At 45.9% G+C, this 17,022-nt stretch overlaps 1 protein-coding gene across 2 annotated transcripts in view; it reads right to left on the bottom strand.

Annotated features, from left to right (window-relative positions):
* EIPR1 (EARP complex and GARP complex interacting protein 1) overlaps positions 1-17,022 on the bottom strand; it is a 248,516-nt gene that overhangs the window by 130,925 nt on the left and 100,569 nt on the right. The window contains exons 1-2 of one of the 2 annotated variants that reach the window (XM_083178487.1): positions 16,284-16,381; positions 4,474-4,630 (exon numbers count right to left, since the gene is read on the bottom strand). In XM_083178487.1, the coding sequence (XP_083034613.1) occupies positions 4,474-4,481 (8 nt within the window). In that variant the 5' untranslated portion in view covers positions 4,482-4,630; positions 16,284-16,381. Of the gene's footprint in view, positions 1-4,473; positions 4,631-16,283; positions 16,382-17,022 lie in introns of those variants that run through there. The other variant, XM_083178485.1, reaches the window with a different exon arrangement.

Consider the following 17,022-nt stretch of genomic DNA (forward strand, 5'->3'; position numbering starts at 1 on the left):
GCTATTTCTAGACACATGAAAAGATCAACACAAGCAATATGTTGACATGGAAAAGGTCATCATGATTTTTTTTTTTTTGTGTGTGTCTATGTCGATATACGTCAATATGGACACCGTATAAGTGTCCCACGTCCCCTCACTACGCTTAGCACACTATTACATTCTAACTCTATGTCCACTTGGATAGTAAAGTATGAAAAACTACCTGTTTCCGTTAAAAATTTGAAAAATTCATGTCGACATTTCCCATGTCAACCTATTACATGTGTCAACCTTTTTCATGTGTCAACCTGTGGCCTGTCGACCAATAGTGGGCTATTGACTGTCGAGCTTTTTATTGTCGACTGCATCCCAAGACAGCACCAGCCACCCAAACGTGATTGTAAAGTTATTATTATTACTGCTGGGAAGAATGATGCAGTCTTAAGGGGGCCATACACACGCAGATTTATCTGCAGATCTGTCTGGTTGGAACAAAAACATGGTTATGGATGAGAGCAAATGACAGTTGACCATTTGCTTGGAAATGCTGGAAAACTGCCAAACTGTCACTCATCCATAACCATGTTTTTATTCCAACCAGCCAGATTTGAAGATAAATCTTACTAGTGTATGGGCACCTTTACACTGTAATTCACCTGATCATCCTCACAGACTGCAGCTACAAGGCACCTCTCCTGCTTAGTGTTGGGGCAAATGTACTAAACCTTGGAGGGTGAGAACGTGGAAGCCAATCAGCCTAAACCGCCATGTCACAGGCTGTTTAAAAATGACAGGTAGGAGCCAATTGGTTATTAATTTGGGGACTACTTACTCATACCTCTCAACATTCTGTACCCTGAAAGTGGGACTCTTATGGGAGCTCTAAAAAAGGGGGCGTAACTTTGTGGAATACCACATTTGGGAGCCATGCCCCTGTTGTCATCACTATGGGGGCATGCCCAGTGCTCTGTCCCTCTCTCTATAGAATGGATGCTGTGAGTTCTATCACCGCTGCTCTGCTAAGCAAACCAGTGAGTGAGAGGGGGCCTCCCAACTGCCCCTCCCACCACGGGATACTGCTGCCAGTGGGAGGGACAGTTCCAAAAAAAAGAGACTCTCTCACAAAAATAGGGACAGTTGGGAGGTATGTTTACTAAGCCTTGGAGAGTGATACAGGGAAGATATATCATATAGGGTCTATTTAAAGTGTGCAGAGAAAGTACCAACCAACCATATAATTCTTGCGGTGTGAACAGGATTTCAAGATGAGACATGGCTTGAAACCACTGGTTAAACTTGGATTTTAGGGGGAAAAGGGGTATTACTTGTAAAGCTGATGGTACCACAATCATTGTGCCCAGTGCATACAGATGATCAGCAGACTAGATGGCAGTGGTCTAATACTCCGCTGCATCCTGACCAGGGGTGTAACTCCCTGAGGCAATGGAGTCACCTTTCTCCAGGCTCCAAGTCCTAAAGGGGCACCTATATGTACAGCAGCACCTGTGTGGTTCACAGTGGGATCCAAGTGTGAGTGCAGCTCTTGAAAACAGAGCTTTGCAACCACAAAACCGCCGCTGCTGCTGCTGCTGCATAGTCTCAGGAGCCTTGCTAACACCTTGTATAGGGGTTTTGCTGTGTACTGCTCAGCCAGCGCTGCTGCAAGCAATAGTGCACCCGCCGTTACTGCTGGACTGTGACATGGCATGCTGATTAACTCTGCAAACCGATGAATCTTGTAAGACTGACCGAGACCCAGAGTGGGCACCAAATTCCTTGCCTCCAGGCTGCTGTGATGAACTTACGCCTCTGATCCCAACTGAGAAAATCCCGGCAGGTATCTGGTAAGTATACTTACTTTCTACCTACCCACCCCCTTAACCTTACCCTCCCTTCCTTCCTTCCTACAGCATACTGAATACCCATCCCCCATAGCCTAACCCACCCCCCTTGTTAGTGCATAGCCCTAACCTTCCTACCCAACATCCTAAACCTCCTTCTTAGTATCTAAACCTAACCCCCTCCTCCTCCAAACCCGCAGCCTTAAGATAACCTTCCCCAGCGTTCTTATGATCGGGACACCAGCAGTAGCTATTCTGCCGCCAGTCTTCTGACCACGAGTTGGGATTCCTGCAACTGTATTTTGAGTCTCGGCATCCCAACTGCTGGGATGCTAACTGCACCGTCATTGCATGTATACATGCTCTGCATTTCCATTTTCAGCTAGCCAGGGCTTATTACATTATATGGTGCAAGGAAAGTGTGTGATTAACAGTTTGTGCAAGGGGTACATCGTGCACTGTGTCATATAAGGATATACACAGCACAAGGGGCTGTGATAGGCTTTCGTATTACAGACACTGCTGGTGAAGGATCACTTGTATAACTCTCCTACTCTCAGATGACTGAACTTGTGCGCGCTTCCTTGTTTTGTCTTTAGATTGTTTTATTGGTTTTGAAAACCAATAAAACAAAAATGTCACCCAAAATGTTATTTTTCTGCAATTCCCAGTTTTTTTTTTGTCTCAGTTGGCCGAGTGAAAATGTCATTAGACACTGACAATAAGATGCTGCACTTGGGATTTCCGGGAGCTCAGAATATTTGCCTATAATTGTATCTGCATTATTTCCTCAGAATTTCCTCCTGGTGTTTCATTATATAGAAACCCGCATTCCTAACCTCTCTTTTCTCTACCAGAAATGAATTATTCTGCTTGAAATTATACTCCAGACAAAATGTCTTTTTTTTTCTTCCATTAATCTCCTAAAAAGGTTAATTGGAACAGGTGGAGTTTACAAGAATTCCTGGTACAGATTAGATACCAAACTACAGGTGGAAGTTTGAATTTGAAATGTTGAAGTTTACATTGTGCACAGTAATTCTGCTTTAGCGACTCAGGGTGCATTATGCCGGTTGGTGTGTGCAGTGATGCATTGTGGTCCAGAGTGAAACGGAAGTTGGCAGATGTTACATGGCTGTATCTAGTGGCGGATTCTGGGCTATTTCACATGCTCCGGCTCCTGAAGGGCGTTGAATCCCCGCACGACGAGAAGTCGTGCCGCACAAGGAAGTTTAGAAATGGCCACAGCCCAGCAGCCGTCCCTTCCAGTAGTGGGATCCGGCTGCAACCGGGCGGCCGGGCCGTAGCCGTCCCTTGTGAATGGACACAATCGTGTCCATTATTCACTACTGTGTGCGGCACGGCACTTGGCCGTGCAGGGTTTTTCCGCCCGGCAGGAGCCGGAGTGTGTGAAACAGCCCTAGGGGTCCCTCCTGTCAATTAAAAGCATTTTTTCTCCCTTGCTGAACTGCCGCATAATCTGGTTCAGATAGTAATTGTGTCAGCTGCAAGATACATAGCAGCTCTGTCTACTTGAGCTCTGCAAGATCTTTCTTCCATCACTAAAGCAGTGTCATTACCCCATCCTTCTCTCTTGCAGTGTGGCGGCATCTTCTGCCCAGAGACCAGGGCCAATGCCACCTCCAGCAGGCCCCCAACAGGATCCACAGGAACAAGCTGGCTATGCTACAGTGGGTGGGTTGGGGCAGCTAGGGTGAGCCTTAACACCAACCTTCCCTTCCGCAGCCTAAACCCAAACCTTCCGTCCAGCCACCTAACCTTAGCCATTCGCTTAGTGCCTAATAGTGCCCTATGTGAGGTATTTATTGCCTCCCTCACATTTAATACCCCATCAAATGCCTGCCAGGAAGCCGCCGGGGTCTCAGATCGCATATGATATATTGTTGCACTCCTTTTGCATGTATCGTATGCGACCCACAAATCCTTAGTGCAGCCCTAGCAATCTCCAGCTCCGATTCCATGTGCATGGGACTGCACGTCATATTACAATCTGGGGTTAGGCACATAGGATTTGACACTTTTCCCCCAATGTGTCACCCCAGTGCTTCGGAATCGGGCGACATAGTGCCAAAATCGTATAAATGTATAGGTACCTTAACCATAACCTCCCCTCCCACAGCCTATCACCATGGTACCTAACCCTTATCCCTCCCCAAAACAAAACCTTCCCTCCCTCAGCCTAAAGCTAACCTCAATTTAAACATAATCTCCCTTTCCGCAGCCTAAACCCTAACCACCCCCTAAGCCTAACCTCCTGCAGCCTAAAGCCTAACAACTTTAGGTGGACACTACGTATTCACAGCAGATGTATCTCCCCCACATCCTCACTCCCCCATCTGACCAAACATCCGCAAACATGCTTCCCCTAAAAACTGTGTCCCCCACCCCAAACATAAATTTTTTCCTGGATCAGCCTCTTGCTGTATCACAACTGGATTTTTAAGATAGAATTGCAAGGTTTCTTCTATGATGCTTGGATTACTTGTTCCAGTTATGTACTCAATGGATAGGCTCCACCAGTGCGAGTGACCGCATTTACACAACTATAGATTAAAAACACAAAATTAAACATGGTTTCTCAAGCTCCTTAGAACTCTAATGAAGTATTGAAGGTACTCAGAAACCCTACCAGGACATATTGCCATGATCGGTGTTGTCAAGGTGACAGAGAAGCTCCAAGGTTTGGGTGTTGTTTGAAGAATCATCGGGGATATCATGACTTCCTGCCTGCAATTCCTTCGGTATCCGCCACACAGCCACACACGACGTGACTTTGCTCTCTGAAGCTGAAGAGTGAGAGAGAGAGCGAGAAAGAGAGAGTCAATAGATCATTAAATGTAGGACGTATTTGGAATGACTGTGCGCCAGCATTCACACAAAACACAGGAGCATGCACAGCTGTTGCCTGAAATATTTAAGGCCTTATTTTTTTAATAAGCAGCAGAATGCGGAGAGGAGATACAGGGGAAAAGCCTGCAGTCGCCAATCAGTTCTGTGCAGAACTCGTAATTTGCATATGTTTAACCCAGTTTCTCCGTGTTCTGAAGCCAGTGTTCATGTCTTGATGAAAATTTAATTCTTTTGGGGGTGGAAGGGAAACAGAATTCCCTATCAACATTCCTATTTTTCTTATGCAAATTAAGGAGCAAGCAAAAATTGACTCTTGTCAAGCAAATGGTTTCTATAATAGAGATATAACTCAATTATAATCTAGAACTCGTGCTTTTGCAAAAAAAAAAAAAAATCTGCGTTTCTTTATTTTGTCCTAGGGGTTTATTTATTAAGCAGCGGTTTGGTAAGGGAGGTCTCTTCCCAGTGCACTTATGCCCGAAATATAGAAGTGCTGTTTTTAATAACAGATCATGCAGTGTTCTACAATTAGAAGAATTTTCCATTTAAAATTTCCATCTGAAACATGCCGGGAATACAAGTTATACAGTACATTTTTGAAACGCACATACAAATCATTAAAGTACCAAATATCAAATAAACCAATGTGCTGACTAACAGAATAAAATAAACAAAACCAGTTACTTGGCATCTTTTATAATAAAAAACAATTACAGTATAGGTCCATATACACTGGGTGATTATGCCCAGCGATGATCACTATCATCGCTGGGGGGAAAACCGCTCAGTGCATACACACTTTGTGGCTTTCCCCCTGCCCGGCACCTTCAGCGGGGGAGGGTAATACAAGCAGATGAGCGGCTTTCCCAGCTAATCGCTCATTGCCGGGCCATACACACTGGGCGGCTTTGAGCTGAAAGCCACTCAAACTTGCGGTTTTGATCGGCTTTCAGCACAAAGTCGCCCAGTGTGTATGGGACTTCTGTTGACATTGTGGTCAACATTCCAAACTGCACAATTAGGGCTAAATAGATCATACCTTGAGGAAACTTAAGGGGTCTACACACAGGGAGACTTGCTGAGGGTCTGACCGATGCTGGATCCTTCAGAACGCTCAGCACACAGCGATGTGCCAGCGATGTGTGCAAAGCGATCTGTCAGGGCCAGGGTTCTACAGTGAGAACCCTGGCCCTGACTGGTGATTAAGTAGATTTATCCAGCATGGATATTAATTGCTGGGTGATAGCGTTGCGTGGGGCTAAACATTGCAATGGCCCCTACACACGGAGCGATGTTGGGGCATTTTCTAGTGACATCACTTAGAAAATGACTAGAAATCACCCCGTGTGTATGTCCCATAAGCCATACCACATGTAAAGGTTTTTGCACTCCCATGTAGGCCACACAACATATGGTGCTGAAACAGTTGCGTACACTCCCAAATCCTACAGGAGAGCCCCATTTCAAGCTCTTCTCTCCTGCCACCTTCCATTATAATGCAAATCTCCTGTTTCTTCACCGTATTCAGTGCCCTGTACCACCAGGGAATTTTTGGGCAAGGACAGTGATTTGCTGTACTCACTATGGGGTAAATTTACGAAGATAGGAGTTCTATTGAAGATGGAATGTTGCCCATAGCAACCAATCAGATTCTACTTCTTATTTATTTAGCACCTCCTAGAGAATAATAGATACAATCTGATTGGTTACCCATAGCAACATCCCATCTTAAATATAAGGCAGCAGGTACCATGCACAATACGCGTAAAGCCAAACATGGGCATATTTATTTTTTGTTCTAAATAACGGTTAGTTAATAGATGAAATCAATTGTATTTTTATTTCTGTCTCCAAATTCTTACTAATGTACCACTTAATATTTAATAAGCGACTTCTGTATCATATTATATATAACTCCATTTGAAAACATTGTCTTTAGTTTCATAAAGAATTCATGTTGCAGATAAGCTTGGTTTTTATGAAGCAACGCTCAACATTTATACAGGGAATGATATACTGGCAGGTGTACCTGATATACCTCAGGTTCTATGGGCTGCTTCGGCTAGAAGCCAAAGAGGCAGCACAGATGGAGGGAACACCTCCCAATGGGAACGCCGTAATGCGGGTGACTGGCAGGTCAGACTTCAAATAGGAAGTCACTGCCAGTCACATTGAAGCCAGAGCAGTCTCACGGACTTCACAAACACTGAGGGGTAGATTTATCATTGTGCGTTATGGGGTATATGCGCTATCCCCGTGCGCTAAAGGAGGGGATAGCGCTTCCCCTCATCTATCAACCCTGCTGTGCTGGTCCTTTAACGGTGGCGGTGCGGGGGCGGCGGCATAGCGCTTGTACTCGTTTTAGTACAGCGCTCAAGAGTCCTACCGAAGTTATGAAACTTGTTTATCCCCTTCCGTTCGTCTATGCGCAGCTTTCCGTAACGCCAGAATGATCTGGCGTTGCAAACTTGCTTGTCTCCATTTTTTTTTTTGTTCCTTTCAATAAACTTTATGGTTGTCTTCTGTGACGTCTGAGGTCATGAGCAGTACCACCTTCTCATGGCGCCTGCTTGTCCGACTCCCCACCGTCCGGCTGGAGAGTCGAACTAAGGTTTTCGGCGCATGCGCAGTGGACGCCGCCGGACGCCGAAGCACCATTCGTTATGGGAGGAAGCGTATCCCCGGCAGGAGGGGATAACGCACTCCCATAACGTGCAGGCAAGTGTTAATACATTCGGGCGCAAATCAGGTTCACTTCACCACGATATAGTGGTGAAGCGAACCTGTGCCCATAACGAACGCCACGCCACCAATGATAAATCTACCCCTGAGTGAGGGATTTTACCTCAGGGGCGGTGAAGTAAGAGCCGCCACTGGTCGACAGTCGAAAGGTTGACATGATTTCTTCACTTTTTTTTGAGCCGACAGGAGGTATTTCATGCACTACGGTGTGGTGGGAGAATAAAATACTGTGCCGAGTGTAGCGAGCCATGCGAGGGGACACAGTTACACCATGTCGACCAAAATTCGGGACAAAACAAACTCATGCTGACCTTTTTACTGTCGACCTTCCCATTGTTGACCTAATGCTTCCAACCCTGGCGACCTTAGCCATGTCAACTATTTCAGGTGTGGACCTAAGCCTTGTCGACGTTCAGTGATCGATCTAATGCATGTTGTCCTGAATAGGGTAGTCTCAATGACACATACCCGTTTAAATTTGGTTGCGATTAAATTTTTTATCGACCAGAGAGTAACTGGAGACTTCGTAAGAGCTAGCACTGAAAGTAGTAGGACTGTTATTAGCAAGTCCTAAAAAAAATTCTTTTTGTGTGGGGGGGGGAGGGGTAATTAGATCATTTGTAGAGGAGCTAGGTGGTTTTTGGGTATTTACCTTAGTGGGTGCCCAACTAACATATAAGAACCGGTTTTTGTTTTGATTAATCCTTACGCATAAAAAGACTTTGGCGGGTTGTTGAATTCTGGAAATACCCCCGGAACACCAATTATGGAGAACTTCCATATCTAATAGTAAATCCAGTAAAAACATTCTGATTGATAAAATCGGTCAGGCATTCCCACCACGGGAGGTTTCTGTCCTCCATGAGCTCGCCATTTGATTTCTTATTGCACTGAACGGCTTTCATTGTCATAAGATGTTAAGTAAAATAAATAAATTAGTATGTAGAACTATTCCTTACTATAGGTATTTATTATTATTATTATTATTATTATTATTATTATTATGTGTGAGTGTAAGTGCCAGAAATATACCATACTTAACTAATCCCCTGAACATTCCAGGGCACCCACTTAAGTTTGTCGACTTCCCCTTGCCGGATGCGGCATTGAGTATACAGACGACGGCATCACGATTGCTGTCAGAACACCGGCACAGGAGCTTCGAGAACATCAGGATGCTGACGCGGGAATATCGACACCAGACATCCTGATCTGTAAGTATGCAGGGTGGGTTAGGGTTAGACTGCTGCAAGGGAGCGTTAGGGGGGAGAGGATTATGGTACATACAGAGCCCCTGTCAGAATTGCTGTGGTTGGACTTTTGACCTCCAGCATTTTGAGCACTAGGATATCGTATGTATCACCTCCTGGCACCCTAACACGGATCCTGCCCACATCCCTGGTGAAATATAGGGAGGGGCTTAACCCCTTAAGTGGTAATCCCGAGAATTTTCAGTGCCTCAGTGCCCAGTCTGGCAAGCCTGGAAAATTCTCGGCATTGCCACTGTTTAGATCCGGGCTCCCTCTCCTCCGCCACACCTCCTCCTGCCTCCCCTACGCTTTTCTATTGAAGACTCCGGCGCCGGCTACTGACACGCCGCATCGCCGGGTGCAGGCCCGTGTTCCGGAGAGCCGGGCCGTGGCTGGCAAAGTGTTCAGCGACGCTGCCCGTCCCAGGGGGAGAGCGTGGTGGGTTTTTTTTCAGGTAGCGCTCCCCCCAAAAAACTCGCCCAGTGGGGAGCGCTACCTTACAAAAAAAACACCACTGAAGGGGTTAATGAGGAAATCTCAACATCACATTAGAACGTGCATAGAGGGCTACTTTGTATCCAGATCCGGAGCATAGTTTTTTGCTCAGCCAATGCCAAAAATAGCTCAAGAGAGTCAGAGTACACATCCTGACTCCTGGGAGAACATACATCTACACACGGGAACTCTACTCTGTGTGATTGGGTATAGTGCAGGCACGGCCAAACTGTGGCCCTCCAGCTGTGGTGAAACTACACATCCCAGCATACATTGCCATAGTTTTAGCATTCCCTAATAGCAAAACTGTGGCAAGGCATGATGGGATGTGTAGTTTCACAACAGCTGGAGGACCATAGTTTGGACATGCCTGGTTTAGTGGGTCCACAGTGGGAGAACTGAAATCAGCACATGCACAGTTGATGATCTGCAGTCTTATTAGAGCGTAAGGAAAGCGCTGACCAAAGTGGCGACTGCGTAATTAACAAGTACCAAGGCTTGGGCCTGAAATTCTCGCTCTTCTATATTAATCAGTTCCACAGAAAAATGAACATTCTGCTATTTTTGCACTGACATTCACACCATATATAGCTTCTGTAGACTTTTAATGTTAGTATTTAAAGAAAACAGGACAAAATGCAAAACAAAATATCCTGACAATGAACTTCAGTAAACATGTCATTATAGAGTGTGTGGTGCACCAGGGTCCGCCAGGACTAAACCACATGTGTGTACATGCACCTGCTCTGCAGCAACGTGCTCCTGCTAACAATAATAAAATGTTGGCAGCTTGTCCAAATCTTTCCCAAATGTACTCATCAGATTGTTATCATTCCCTCAGATCTTTCTCTCTGCTAATGAAAGAAGGAAAACATGTTTGACTCAATGCTCCGCGCAGGGCACGCTGTCTCTCAGCCGCTGCCCTGCTGCTAAATCTGACTATGGGATTACAGCATCACCTACAGCAACAGTGCCCCCAGTGGCTAGTTTATTGCTGGCAAGTAACGAGCTAAAATGTTATCAAGCTATCAATTGACAAAAAGGATTTCTCTGACTTGTGAGTGCCCTCTTTTAATTATGAAGAAACAATTTTGTACTAAAATAATATTAGAAGAGCTATGAGTGAAGTGCCCTAATGTCATCAACTTCAATCATACTGTACCACTTTCACACCAAAAAACCTGGGTCTGACCTGGGTCACTGAACATGTCTCCAGCAGTGTCCAGCTGGTTTAACCCCTTCACTGGCAATTCCGAGAATTTTCCGGGCTATGCCTTAATGCCCAGGCTGGCAAGCCCGGAAAATTCTTGGGATTGCCAGTGATTATCGCCGGGCAGCGCTGCTGAGTTCCCTCTCTTCCGCTGCGCCCCCGGTTCACCCCCCCGGCTGTTGCATTACAGCCCGTGGCACCGGCTGTTGCATTACAGCCTGCGGCGCTGGCTTATGACAAGCCTCATGTAGGGACAGGGCGCCGGGGCTCAGGGCCGGGCAGTGGCTTATTGACGGTTCAGCGGCTCTGCCCGGACCCGGGAGACAGCGGTGTTTTTTTTTAGGGCACAATCCCCAGAAAAAACTCGCCCAGTGGGGAGTGCTCCCTAAAAAAAAAAAACACCACTGAAGGGGTTAAGGCGGATTCACACTGCAGGCTGGCCTGGGTTATTGCCGGTTCTTCTCCTTGCTGATGCTTTTAGATTCGTTTTAGCCTGGATGACATGGGTCACACCGTTCAGTTCACTCGGTGCAGGGTTGGTCCCTGGTAGCGATCATAGGCATAGGGTGGAGCCATGACACCCAGAGCAGACTCATACAACGATGCTCCCAACTACACTTACGAGGGTGGATCAATAAGTACCTGTTTTTGAAGACAGGTGGCGTTACTGAGGAAAGTTGGTATTACTATCATGTACTACCATCTTTTATACAGCGCCATATAAATTTTCAGATTGATTCATAGGTTAGTTTTTTTTTCCCATCAACATAATGCACCAGCTCCCTCATTCAGAACTGTTGCAGCCAAATTGCATGAATTGCGCTACTACCTGATAGTAATACAGGTCAGGTCTCCCTTATCCGTGTGTTTCGAAAACCGTGGTTTTTCAAAATATGTTCTTTTTCTTTCTTTTTTTAAGCCCCCATTTTCATACTTCATGTCCACGGTGGCCTCCAGGATCCTTTTCAGTGGCATCTCCGGTCCTAGGTGTGCATTGTGCAAATGCGCAGGCGCGCTGGTGATGTCACCGGCGCACTGCACCCGCTGATGCTGCTGAAGAGGATCCTGAAGGCCGCCTTAGGACCATCGGGGCCCCAAAAGGGGACCAGGTAAGTATGAAAATAAAATATTCCAAAATCTGAAAAAATCCCTTATCCAAAATGTTTGTGGTCCCAAGCATTTCGGATAAGGGATACTCAACCTGCAACAACTTTCCTCAGCAACGCCACCTGTTTTCAAACACAGGTACTCCTATATACAGGTTGAATATTCCTTATCCAAAATGCTCTAGACTAAAAGAACTTTGGATAACGGATTATTCCGTATTTCAGAATATTTTTATATTTCAATTAGGTATCTTGCATTTATACTGTATAAACACAGTAAACACATGAAATACACACAAATATATTTTATTTGTGCCTAAAACAAGGTTTCTAAACATGAAGCAAAGTTTGTGTACTATTACTAAGCAATAATTTTGCTATGCAATCATTTTGTTGCACATATTTAGTGCCAGTTACATATCATGTCCTCAGTAGTGCTGCTACAGATGTCCCCAGTAGTGCTGCTACAGATGTCCCCAGTAGTGCTGCTACAGATGTCCCCAGTAGTGCTTTTAGCAAGCTCCTACACTTTGTGGCCTCATGCTGGCAAAGCATAAACTGCAATAACAGCCCTGGACATATTTCAGCCAATAAAAATGGGCTATAATCCTATAGTCTGATAATGACCATCAGTCAAAAATCGTACCAAATATACCAAAATGTACCAAAAAATTGTAAATAAATACAACTGCGTTAAATAAATCTATCCTTGATCTGAAAGCATTGCAACTAGGACATACCAGGAGACTCTGCTGATTAATTTGATATGCTACACTTGTATATCTGTGTGCGACTGAGTCTGTAAATGGGCCCTCATTCTGATCATTCTGATTGCTTCACTCTCCTGCACGTTTGTACAGAGGAAAAATGTTTAGCAACTGCGCATGGGCGTGAATTTGTATGCGCATGTGCAGCCGCTTTGTGCGAGGGTGTGCAGCAAAATGATTATTCGCCAGCCGGTTCGCACGGAGCAGTGCGGGCGGGGGGTGACGACGAGGATTAGCGCCCATGGAAAGGCCCAGCATTTCATGGGCGGCCCCATGAAAACGCTCGGTGCTCCCATGCTAATGCGGCCGCGGCGTGGGTGCTGGGGGCAGGCAGCTGACGTCAGCGGATGTGTCTTACAGTAGATCTGCGATTGCTATAGAAATCATTCGATGGTCGGTGACCTCCCCGCACGCAATTTGAGAGTGGATGTTTATTGAAAACATCCATTCGCATGCATGTGGGGACATTCTCGGCAGGCAGGCGTTCATGTGGGCGGCGTTTGGTTGACTCACAAAGTTGCGAATCAACCAGAATGACCCCCATGATGCCCAGCCCATTTTTGGCAGAAAAGATACTTGGTGCTAGCAGGGTATCGGCACTCAGAGAGGGGCTGCTTGTCGCAACTGCAGCAATGATGTACGGAGGACACATGTGTATAAGCAAAAGAGCTATTGATTCTATAGCAGACGTTAACGTATAGCTTTTGTATCTTCCAAGTATATATGTTCCAGCAGATTCCTGGGGCTGCCGGGAGATTTAATGGGTCCTGGTACTAGTGGGATACTACTAAATATCCTGCCTCCTGTACGTGCTATAGCTTTTATTTTTCTTTATGGGTGTAGCTGTAATCGCATACATTGTACCCTCTTTTCTTATTTCCAACTCCTTTGTAAAACATCACCCATACTGTATGTTTCCTTCTGTCTAGTCCAGGGGTCAGGGAAATTTTTACTTTTTACCCCAAAAATATATTTAGATAGGTCGACGTTACCCCCTGGATTTGAAACTAAAAAATCATGATATATCCTGCTAGTAAGGTACACAGCCTGGCAGCAATTGATGATGCTGATGATTACCACGTACAGACGGAGCCGCTCTGGTCTGAGCAGCTTCCTGCTTGCCATCCGTGCCGGAGACGGTTGCGCGACCCATTCTCGGCAATGTGCTCCGCTGGCAGAAACACAGAGTTTGGCTCCAGCTGTATGGCTGTGTGTGGTACAAAATTTGTACCACACACAGCCATACATGGTAATCATCATCATCATCATCAATGGCTGCCAGGCTGTGTGTGGTATAGCCATTGATAATGTGGCGTCCAGGCAGCTATTAGTGTCAGTATTACAAGATGATATAGTGACAGTCTGTGCAATGTTTTCCCTAGACTAGAGATGGGTATACACTGACAGGAGCCTGTAACCAGGCAATGAACCTCGGTGCTGCAGTGACAGTACAGACTGCGCGCTGCCGAAATGGTGCAGTTACTATTCGACTCTACTGGAGATGCGGGTGGACTAGTAGGCGGGGCCCGGGGCATCAGGCATGGAAGCATGTCATAAACAAGGGCCTGACGCACTGCACTGCGTCAGGTCCTTGTACACTACAGTACTGTAACACACACAGCCGGGCATGCATAGAGAATCTTTATATACATTCTATATGCAATTAAATGAAATTCCTTGGTGTAATGGACGGTCGCGCTGCCGAGACACAGCCGGGCATGCATATAGATTCATATGCATGCCCGGCTATGTCTCGGCAGCGCGGCCGTCCATTACCCCCCGGAATTTAATTTTTACCCAAACCCTAACCCTATCCCTGTTCCCTGACCACTGGTCTAGCACCAACGTCAATTCTGGCTCGTGTCCAGAAACATAGAACTGATCATAAGAGACCAGTATGGTCTAGTAAGACAAAGCATTTGAACATGCTACAATGTAAGCTGCAGCCATATTACATTTAAAATAAAATATATATTCAAATCCATATTGTATGCCAGCAGTAAATCTGTTTTTTTTTTCCCCCTTAAGAGGGAACATAAAGATATGGAAAAATATACATTCATAAGTCCCCACTTTTGCTCTGGCAGAAAGGATTAAAGAGTTTTGTGTTGAATATTCTACATGAAGAATATGTTAGATAACTGGCCTGGATTGTGATTATAGCTGTGTGGGGACTCGTTAGCTGGCATTACAACTCACAGCTGTTCAATCATCCGCCTTTTGTTCCATACAGCCCCTCCTGCTGGGTAACCCTCTGACTGCCAGACACTGTTTAGCTCAACACACTGTGGTCCTGAGCTCTGGCGGTGCTGGTAGGATGCTTAAATGCAATAGCGGAGCAATTTCCTATCAATCCTGTGTAATCCTCCCCCTCAGCTCATCAATGAGGATGCGGAGAGCTGTGCTCTCATTTATACAGAAGAGCAGGTAGCTGTGTAGAGAGCAATCTTATGTGCATGGAATGAAATGTGTGTATTGTAAAACACGTGCGTAGGTATTGTACAGACCATCGGCGTCGTTCACAGATATAGCGCATTTGGCTGTGCAACACAAACGATGTCCGATATATTGAGAGATATATCTAAAGATATATTGGCGCATCTTTCTGTGTGTTCAGGCAAAATCGCCGACCACCCGTACAGCCCATGCCGGTGATTGACAGCTCAATGGGCGATCGCATGCAAATGCACCCGCCCAGTTTTGATGTCAATCACAATTGATTGGGCAGTGTGTATAGATAACTCTTTGTAGATCAATTGATCTGCAGATATATCTACTAGTGTGTACCCAGCTTTAGACTCTGTGATGACATTTCAAGGAGTGGTTAAGAACCTAACAGGTGTGTATGCAGTGGAATCCATGGAGCGCACAGTAAAACGATCTTGGGTTCACGCTGGTGCGTCTGGATAGTTCAGACGGTAAGGTGTCTCCGAAACACTGCCATCTGTTGGCAGTGAGTGAAACTACATCTTTCCCTCTCACACAAGCACAAACACAGAGGTAACCATAACGTAACAGAATATCTTTCGAAGCATTTGCTTTAAGGAGGCTTACTAGAATACCATATCGTTCATCATGCATACACACGGAACAATGTGTGACAAATCATACAAGACAGGTCGTTCATCTTTTTGCCTGCTGAAGGGATCAGCGGGCTTGAACCCGCACTGGATCGTGATCATGCCCACAAACGTTATGCTTTTAAACAATTGCTCATTCCGATCAGTCGTAAATGGCAAAATTGCAAAAAAATAAAAAAAATAAAAATTATTCCTGTGTGTATGGGCACCTTCAGAACATTTGCCCAAACTTTGGGCTTAATTCAGACTTGATTGCTCATCTGCTATTTTGCAGTAGTTAGCCACCGCCCAGACAGAGTAAAAACCTGCAAATCCGCTATCCTGTCGGACATCCATATGCAATTCACGCACCACCTAACGATTTCCCCAGTCCGTGCAAATGTAAGTCTGACCCTTCAAGTTGATCGAGGGCAGCGCTGGCGGCACACACCCTCCCCTAAAACACCTAGGCATGGCTGCATTTTTTCTGACATTCCCCCAAAACAGCAACTTCCTGTCTGTCAATCAAATGACGAAGGAATTGCGATGAGATATTTTCGCTATTTCTGTTGCTCACGATCCGTATGCCTGTGCAGTCATTCAATGAGATTGCTAATTCATACAACAGCGATCAGGTCTGAATAACCCCCATTAGTCCCTTAAGTGACCTGCAATGTGCGTAAACAGCCTATTTTAGAGATTGCATCTTCCAATACAGCAGAACCTGTATTGGAATTCAGCACTCATACAGCCTGTCTGGCAGATGGAATGTAAAAGTTTGGTGCCCTTATTCAATTATTAAGGATGTAGCAGTCACGAGGCACAGGAATGTGTTGCCCCCATCTGTTAGATATGGACAGAACATCCGCTCCACAAAAATGGTTCTGCATTCCTAATTCACTCGTTCCTAACAGTCCCCGCAACCCTTCCACGCCTTCTCTCTCACTCTCCGACACCTACCGGTAATAAATGTAGCTTTGCTAATAAACTAACACAAAGAGCGCCGGAGTCTGTGTGTGCTGATTAGCAGTCCTCTGCTGCCGCCCCGGATGAACCTGCACAATTATGCTTAGCACAGTACAAGCCTCATTGAGAGATGCATGGCACGTGTGCAGAGGGGAGGATAGATGGGTATTAAGGATGGCTGCCTGAGTGCTTGAGACAAGGTTATGAGCTACAGCCGGTAATTTATGACTATCTCAGACATAGCCCCTGGTGAGAGCAGCTTAAATACAGGTATGTGCCATTTCGGGTTGCAGCTGTACTTTGTGGCTGCGCGTCAGGTGCTTCGTCGTACGTGCAGACAGATGAAAAGGACTGCACTGATGGAACAGAGATAGAGGATTCTCACCAGTGACTATTCCTAGTGCGGCCCCACGCTCCCCCCCCCCCAAACCACCACCCCACCCTGTCTGTAACCTTGAAATTCAACTTGCAATGCTTCCTACGTCCTAGTGCCTGCAGACATGCACACTGGAGCCGTTAGGAGCAGAGCTTACTCTTTGATCTGCTGAGGCAGTGCGTGGCCAGCTGGCTGCGGTTAATCTGTTGCCCAGGGAACGACAAGTGAAGTGTATACTTCCTGATACAGCACAGGAGGTACTTCTGCGCCATCGCCACACGGCATCTCGCTGTGAGAAGCTGAAGTGCTGGAGATGCTATAGCTGCAACACAGCTGGTGCCCATTAATGCTCCCTGT

This window comes from Crinia signifera, chromosome 3 (assembly GCF_055691185.1).
Source record: "Crinia signifera chromosome 3, ASM5569118v1, whole genome shotgun sequence".
Classification (NCBI taxonomy): Eukaryota; Metazoa; Chordata; class Amphibia; order Anura; family Myobatrachidae; genus Crinia; species Crinia signifera.